Source organism: Rutilus rutilus (assembly GCF_951802725.1).
Source record: "Rutilus rutilus genome assembly, chromosome: 2".
Taxonomy (NCBI): Eukaryota; Metazoa; Chordata; class Actinopteri; order Cypriniformes; family Leuciscidae; genus Rutilus; species Rutilus rutilus.
In genome coordinates this window covers 52,933,160-52,942,032 of record NC_140210.1, presented here as the reverse complement: position 1 = coordinate 52,942,032, position 8,873 = coordinate 52,933,160, and the positions used below count along the sequence as shown (strand labels likewise).

At 39.0% G+C, this 8,873-nt stretch overlaps 1 protein-coding gene across 1 annotated transcript in view; it reads left to right on the top strand.

Moving 5' to 3' along the window:
• Positions 1–2,908: 2,908 nt before the first annotated feature.
• LOC311279681 (uncharacterized protein) overlaps positions 2,909–8,873 on the top strand; it is a 71,647-nt gene continuing 65,682 nt past the window's right edge. The window contains exons 1-8 of the mRNA XM_084391338.1: positions 2,909–3,129; positions 3,412–3,466; positions 3,951–4,307; positions 4,397–4,642; positions 5,837–6,088; positions 6,206–6,448; positions 6,537–6,627; positions 6,768–6,813. Coding sequence (XP_084247464.1) covers positions 3,421–3,466; positions 3,951–4,307; positions 4,397–4,642; positions 5,837–6,088; positions 6,206–6,448; positions 6,537–6,627; positions 6,768–6,813 — 1,281 coding nt within the window. The 5' untranslated portion in view covers positions 2,909–3,129; positions 3,412–3,420. The remainder of the gene's footprint in view (positions 3,130–3,411; positions 3,467–3,950; positions 4,308–4,396; positions 4,643–5,836; positions 6,089–6,205; positions 6,449–6,536; positions 6,628–6,767; positions 6,814–8,873) is intronic.

Below are 8,873 nucleotides of genomic sequence, written 5' to 3'. Positions count from 1 at the left end.
GTCATGTCACGGAGCTTCTTCCTTGCTTTTCCGGTTCCGCATGCTGTGAAGAGGCATGCGGGAAAATTGTTTGTGTGGTCCCATGGCATGTAGGAGAACGAGTACTGTTTCCCAAGGTGGATGTGTCTGCAGCCTCTTCACAGGTAGGAACACGGTTGTTTGTAGCGTCTATCCTTCCCTTATAGGGCAGTGGGTAAATTGAAATGCCTTGTGTTCCATGTTACAGCGTGCGCGTTGATTTGGCACTTCGGACTGCCGTGACTGGGATTCCTCGCACCCCAAGTATGCAGGTTATTTGTATATATGCGTCATGCTCTGATATGTCTTTTAATTAAAGTTGTCGTTTCAGAAGTGCAGCGTATTCTGCCGAGTAGCGGGGAGGATTCCATTGCTGGGGTTACCCGACGTTCGCTCGTTGATTACGGAGCGCTGCTGTTTTGCTGCTGTCTCAACTAGATACTAACACGAAAGGATTTGCGTAAATTTCATTCCACTCTGGCTGCGGCCGAACAAGAAACTGTTAGTGCTAATTGCGTATGCAGGTTGACAGGAGGAATATCGCCGCCCTGCAGTTTTAGTGTGTGCGTGGTGTGTGCGTAGGCCACGTGCGTGTGTATATGCGTGTGCATTGTTGTGTTTTGTATGGTAATTGTATTTTTGTTTCAAATGTTTATTGTTTAGCTAATTTTTGTATTTTTGTTATTTTGTATTTGTGTTTCTACCATGAACTGTATTTAATTATTCTATGTACGTGTTTTGTCGTTTGATGTCATTAGGGGTTGAGTGTCCAAAAGCAAAAAAAGGGGCGGGGCTTGCCTTGTGGATTATCTTGTGCTGTGCTGTGGATGTGCACCGGTGTGAAGGTGATACTGATGTGGTTATTGCTTTGGTTTTTCTTTTGCATTTCTGGTGCTACTTACTGAGTGTTGTGGTGCTCATTGAGTCCCCCCTGCTGGCCTCACTCAGTCCTGTTGTCTTATTTTTGAGTGTTGTTCTTTTGACTAAGTGTATTTATTTTTGTGTTGATGTTGTGAGGTTTGTGCTATTGAGCGCTGTAGTATTTTGAACATTTTCCTTGTATTGTCTTTGTCTTGAATAATTTATTACATTTGTGTCCTTTAATAAAAAAAAAAAGTAATTTATTCATCCACGTCTCTTGTCCTATTACGGGAATAAATCTGTGCAGCCTATTTATTAGGTTGGTTTTCCTGGGTTGAGAATTCCCAGGTGGCGTAGTCATTACATTAGATCCTTAGTAACTCCTCGTCATGCCACACATTGACAATACAAGATCCTGACCAAAAACATCACAACAGTTATTTCCATCCAGAGATGAATCTTGATATTGTCATCCTGGAATATGTCCATGATGTGTATAATAATAGTGTCTCAATGATTCTAAAATAACACTGATGTTAAAACAACGTTATTAATTATGAATGAGATTTGCTGTCGTCACCTGAACTGGGTTTGATATTGTCCTTCGGTGAGGAGCAGAACCTGATAAGAACATAACGATTTAATTATCGGTTTATCAGAACCTCAACAGAAGATGTTTTGAAGAAAAAGACATGTTCTGTTAGTGCTGTAGTCTCACCTGAGTTACTACGACTGCTGTGTTTCAGGACTTGAAACAGACCAAACAGAAACACGAAAAGCAGAGCGCAAACACACATCAAAGCCACCATCATCATGAACCTGGAGTAAGACTCTGTTGATGCAAACCCACAATGAGTTGACTGAAAAAAGCAAAACCGTGTGTGTGTGTGTGTGTGTGTGTGTTTCGTAACCTCACCGCCAGGTTCTTCCGGGAAGAGGTCTGTGGTTTGTTCTTGTGGATCCCCTGCACAGAAAACAAAAGCGAAAGGACTATAGTTCATCATCTGATAATTCATCAATATATAGTTCATTCAAACCTCAGCTGGCATTCATTCACCACACATTTGAGGGAATACAGTTCTCACAGTGACTCATTATGAGACGTGTAAGAGGAAGACGACGCTGTATCACATCCCATCTGAAAAAAATTCCCGGGGGGGGCATACCACCGGGCCCCCCCACATAATAAATCCCAATTTAACCCCTGTTCATAATCATTACTTTTGCGGTTCTTTGTGACAGCTTTTAGTTGCTTTATTGGCAGCGCCACCCTTACATGTTACATGAACGGGTCGCCACTGCATCAGCACCAAAACCGGGAGCATTTGGTAGACCTGTTCAAGTAGAAGATGTAAATTTTTTATTTGAAAATTTATTTTTATTTATTTTACTCCTAAGGACTGAAGTTTGAAGTCTGAACTTAAAAATAAAATGTGGCACTGGCACATCATTTATTCTCTAAGTGAAATAATTTGCCTATTTTTCAGGGGTGAATGTCTGTCTACATTTGTAAAATTATACATTTATGGTAGAATCAAATGTTGTTTTGTTTGTCTTGTGTATTGCCTTATCTACAACACATGAGTGTAATACGGTAACGGTAGTACAGGAGAGAGACTTGGATTTATCTTCAGTAAAATTAAAGTGTAAATATATCAGGGGGAAAATGTGTATACAGTATGTATCGGTATCGGTATCGAACAAAATTAGTTTGAAAATATCGGCATATCGAATATCGGCCAAAATGCAATATCGTGCATCCCTAATCATATTGTTTCCTGATTCTATTATAAGGGAAGGCAATGGCATGTTCCTCCCTCAAATAGGTGTAAATACTGAACATGCCTGTAAACACACACAGTTTGATCTTATTTTATAAACACTGTCTTTAAAAATGAAGAACTGCTTGTCTTAAAGAAAGAAGATCACTTTTCAGGAAGCTGAAAAACACCATCTAATCATGTTGACAGGAGGTTTCCCTTCACACTGAAAGTTTCATTTGATATGTGTAATGTAAGCTCTATAGTAATGCTTTTAGATATTCTTTAACCAATCCTTTAGAGAGAGTGTTTTATCTTATTCTATTTGCAAGTGGTTTCATTCGGGTTGTTCCTGTCTCGGCGTGGGGAAGGTTGCTCAGACTTTAAAAAGAGGAAGGAAACAACTGTAAAATAACAGAAGAAAGTTTTCAGCTTGCATTTGCACTTCGCTCTCCTGGAGTCTGTTTGCAGCGGCTGAAACTACAAAACGGTAAGAGTTACACTTGTTCAGTAATTAATATTGTCTAACTAATTAATCTCCACACAAGAAAATGGAAGTGAGAAACATTTTCTTTCATTATAACCTCTGTTAGATGACTCATGTGTTCATAACGTTATCTTTAAATGAGTTTCATCCGTGGAAATCTACTAACAGTGAAGATTGTAAAGTGTTTGTATCATTTTTGCAGTGTTTATAATGCAATAACCGGCTGTTATTATAGTTTTGATGAAATGAAAGATGACATATTGTACTGTTGTGTAAATTATTTAGTTTCCTGTGATGTCACTGATAACTCTTGCTCTGGTGTTTCTGCTCCTGATGCCAGGTGAGTCTCTCCTGTAAATGACATACGAGTTCATTACTAACTAAGAGTAAAAGGGTTTGGCTAGTTAACATGGATCAGTTAGCACTGCTGGTGCCCCAGGAAAAATGGCACTGGTGAAATATCTACTATAATGGAGGGACATTTCTGTGATTTATTTGTTGCTTCTAAAGAAAATGGTATTATTCAGGTTATGCTGATATAATGCTGAAATAATGCTGATATAAACTGCTAACATTTAGAGCATAACGTTTTTCATGGTTAGTGTTCAATGTTCTGCTTCCTGCATTTCATCACCTTCTGTCTGATGGCTGTAGGTTTTACACAGATCACACCATAAGTGTAATTCTTCATTTATTAACAACAGTTTTGTAAAGAAAAACAAGTTTTAATGATAGTGTATGGTCCTGTTTAACTCATAGCTGGGTATTTGTTTCCTTCTGTTGTTGTTTCCTATCCTTGTTTCCTTATGAATGTTGTGTTTCAGGGGTTTCTAGTGCTGATTGGAGTGTGAGTTACAGTCCTTCACACATCTGTGCACTAAAGGACTCAACAGTGATAATGAGATGCACTTATACATACCCTACTACTGGATATCAGATCAAGAAAGTGTTCTGGACTAAATTGTTAATACATGGTGAAGAACCTCCAGATCTGTCTGAGGACCCTGAATACAGTCAGAGGCTTCAGTATCTGGGAGATAAACAGAAGAACTGCACCATCAGACTGAGTGATGTGACTCTGAAGGATTCACGCATGTACTATTTCAGATTCATCACTGATAAACCTGATGGAAAATATATTGGTATTCCAGGAGTGACTCTTACTGTCACAGATGACTTTGGTGAGGTTTATCTCTTCTTCTGTGCATTATGTTGAATAATAATCCGTGTATGACAGCAGCACTAGATATAATGTGTGTGTTGTGTTCAGATCTTCAGGTGGAGTCTCCTGAGAGAGTGACAGAGGGAGATTCAGTCAATCTGAGATGTAAAAGCAGCTGCGCTCTGACTGACAGAACATTCATCTGGTACAGAAACTCACAGCCATTAACTGAGAGAAGAGACAGAAACAATGAACTCCTGCTGCAGTCAGTCAGAAGAGAGGATTCAGGCAGATATAGCTGTGCTGTAGACGGACACACTCACATCTCTCCTGCTGTTCAGCTCAATGTCACGTGTGAGTATGTTCTTTAAAGTTTTCTTTCCAAAGCCAGTAGAGTTCACTCGTCCCTCCTTTTCTTTAAAAATGATAGTAATAGGCTCTATGCACGATCGCTTCCGCGTTTTGTCTCAGCCCGCCCAGTTACATCCGGTGCTGCGTCAGAAGCCGTTTTTGCATTAGGTGGAGATAATGGCAAATTACACTCTCTGTTTACAAGAACTTCCAGCGGTTAACGTGAATGATGTTAACAATATTGTGAGGCAGTTAACTGTCACACATATGAGTAAGAAAGAGAAGTTCTTTAAATTATAAATTTCGAGCTACATCAACAACTTTGAGGGTGAGTATTCGCTCATATCGCGCAAAATCCGACTAGCGAATCAGTTTCTAAAATCGTTGTCTCTGTTTCTGAGAAAATGATTTTTATTAAAGTGAATTGTCCTATAGAATGCGCTATGTGGAAGTAAAGACGCCGGCTGAGATCCTACCGGAAATACGTCAGCAGCGTTCGTGCATAGAGCCTATTGGGGCTAATATTTAAAACATTTAAATGCTCACTGTTTCAATAGTACATTCACAAAACATGAACAATTGATTTTAACATTTTATGTTATATTCAGTTATATTCAATTTTACACACCGTTGTCATGGCAACGCCACACCATAAACACAACACACTAAAACAGCTGTTCAGATAATGATTTAAATACTTTTAAAGCTCAAATAATGCACATATTTGAACAAAATACTGATTGTAAATGCTTTTATGAAATAATAAGATTCACATTTATGCCTTTAAATCCTCCAAAATTAGCCCCATTTACTTCTATTGTAAGTACCCTCGACTAGTTACTTCCTACCGGCTCAAAAGAACAATTCGTTCAAGAACCGAACATCACCAGCGCTTTCTACAGCCACACCGAACAATTATGTTACTAACTACAATTTTTGTCATGTAATTTGGAATCAGTAACTGACTATAGTTTGTAAGTAATCTATCCAGCACTGATTTACTGACTACCACACACACAGAAAAAAGTTTTTTTTTTTTTTTTTTTTTCTTAATCAGTGACATGACCTTTTGACTCAAGGATCCATGGATTCATGTTGTTTATACTAAATTCTGCCCCTACCATCTGTATGTAAGAACAGAAATAGAAGTGCTTTGGTGGGGCGAGTGACGGGTGATACTATATGTTTCTCCTGTAGATCCTCCAGTGAAACCTGTGATCTTCATCAGTCCATCTGGTGTAATAGTGGAGGGAGATTCAGTGACTCTGAACTGCATCAGTGACTCAAACCCTCCTGCAGAAATCAGCTGGTTTAAAGGAAGAACGATTATAGGATCTGGAATATACAGCATCTCAAAGATCAGCTCTGATGACAGTGGAGAATACAAGTGCAAGTCCAGAAATGAACATGGAGAGAAATACTCTAATGCTGAGACTTTAAACGTCATGTGTGAGTTAATGAGTAAACATAAGATGCAAATTTTCTGTTTTGATAAATTCAGTCCATATTAGCAATTTTAAAAATGTGTACTACGATTTAAAAATGATAATCTGATAATTGTTATAGACTCTCCCAGGAGCGTCTCAGTGTTGATGAATGGATCTGCTGTAATAGACGAGGGAGATTCAGTGACTCTGAACTGCATCAGTGACTCAAACCCTCCTGCTCTGAACTTCAGCTGGTTTAAGGAGAATGAAACCTCAGCTGTTGGATCTGGACAGAGTTTCAGTGCACTACAGAGTGGACGCTTCTACTGTCAGGCTCACAATCAACATGGATCTCAGAGATCAGACGCTGTAACTGTCACAGGTGAAGCTTTTATTTTATAAAGGGTTCAAGACTGCTATAGTATGTAGCTTTGAGACTTAATCTGAACTAAAAATAATTCATCTTTCAGTACATCGTGGTCATGGCTGGCTCGTCTGGTTGGGGATCACAGCGTGTTTAGGATTCTTCATCGTCATCATCATCATCATTCTGTTTATAATGTAAGTTTTCATTAAAATCATTCTCAGTTACAGTGAGTGTATGAATGTAATTCACTTTCAGACTAGTGCAGGTGGAAATGCCTCATGTAATGTGATTAGTAATTAATCTTTAAAATGAAGTTCAATGTCTGTTAAATCAGGAGAAAACGAAGAGGTGCTAAAGCTGAAGACCTCACAGAAAAACAGGTAAATCTCCCAGACACAACATGTGAATAGTCTAGTTAGACGGGGCCATTCACACAAAACATGAGAGACAAGTCAGTGGAACGAGAAACAAAAAAACCCCAGAAAGTCTAGAGATGTGTTTTTAAAAGTTTAGGCAAGGCAAGGCAAGTTTATTTATATAGCACATTTCATACACAATGGCAATTCAAAGTGCTTTACATAGAGGAAATTAAAATAATTATGAAATAAGAATAATTAAAACAATTTAGAAAAATAAAATAAAATACAGTACAGTACAAACAGTCGGACGAACAGTGGCACAGTGCTCATTCAGTAAATGCATAGTTAAACAGAAGTGTTTTGAGTCTGGGTTTGAAAGTGACTACAGTAGGAGCACATCTGATCTCCTCTGGAAGCTGGTTCCAGCTGCGGCTGGCATAATAGCTAAAAGCGGACTCGCCATGCTTAGAGTGAACCCTTGGTATTTCTAGCTGATATGATCCTAATGATCTGAGTGATCTGTTGGTTTATATTCAGTGAGCATATCTGCAATATATTGAGGTCCTAGGCCATTGAATGATATATATACCAGTAATAATACTTTAAAATCAATCCTAAATCTAACTGGGAGCCCGTGTAAAGACCTGAGGACTGGTGTGATATGTTCATATTTTCTGGTTCTGCTCAGCGTTCTGTATGAGCTGCAACTGTCTTATGGTCTTTTTGGGAAGGCCAGTGAGGAGTCCATTACAATAATCCACCCTGCTGGTGATGAAAGCATGAACAAGTTTCTCTAAGTCTTGTCTGGAAACAAAGCATCTAATTCTTGCAATATTTTTCAGATTATAGTATGCTGATTTAGTTATTGCTTTGACATGACTACTGAAACTAAGGGCTGACTCTAGTGTCACACCAAGATTCCTGACTTGATATTTAGTTGTTTGACCCCTAGAGTGAAGGTATGCGTTCACCTTGAGAACTTCATCTTTGTTTCCAAATGCAATGACTTCAGTTTTGTCTTTGTTTAACTGAAGAAAGTTTTGACACATCCAACTGTTGACTTCATCAATGCATTGGCACAGGGAGTCAATGGGGCTGTAATCGTTAGGCGATAGGGCTAAGTAGATCTGTGTGTCGTCTGCATAGCTGTGGTAAGCAATTTGGTTCTTTCTCATTATTTGGCTCATTAGCCGCGTTTCCACTGTCGGGCCAGGGCCGGGCCGTGCTAGTGCGTGCCAGGGCCAGTCGCGTTTCCACTGTCACTTCCGGGGCTTGATCGGGGCTTACTCGGGGCCAACGGCCAGGATTTCTGGCCCGTCGAATACCTTGGGCCAAAGCGGGCCAGCTCGGGCTAGAGGAGTGGTTACCAACAGAGGAGGAGTTTACCGCTGGGAGACGGCAGCGCCGGATGATTCTGTCAGCATTTAAGACTTAAAAATAAAATAATTTAAATCGCGTTCATGTTTGAATGCCTTCTGTTTGTGATGCAAAAGACTATGCGCGCTAGCCGTTACCATAGTAAACATAGTAAACGCTTGAAGATACGCATAGTAAAAAAAAAAAACATAGCGAACGCTTGAAGAAATCAGACCAATCTTAAAGGCTATCACAGTCATGTTTTTATTTTATCTGTCATAGCCTACGTCTCGTCTCTTTAAACCGGACTATCAAAAAATAAAGTAACTTTTTTTTTCGGGAGCTTCCTCTGTTTCTCTGACTGAAAATGGGAGTCGAGAGAGTGCTAAAGCTCCTCAGGTCGTATGGCATATATTTGTAGAAATTATAATTTTTTCTAAATGTGATGTAAATATGTCCTGTAACTAACGTTAAGTTACCAGATAAAGAAACAGACGCGACTGAAAAAGTAAGTGTGTCCTCTTTCTTTTGTGAAATAGACCTAACGGTAATTTATTTCTGCGTGACTAATGTGCAATTTTTACATAATTTTTACATAAATTAATTCATTATGATCAATGTATCACTTTTTATTGTAAACCTGTGGTAAAACATTGATGCTTGGGTTTTAAATATTCAAGTAGCTGCTAAACAAACAAACAAAAAAAGCTAGCAAACGGCCGCTT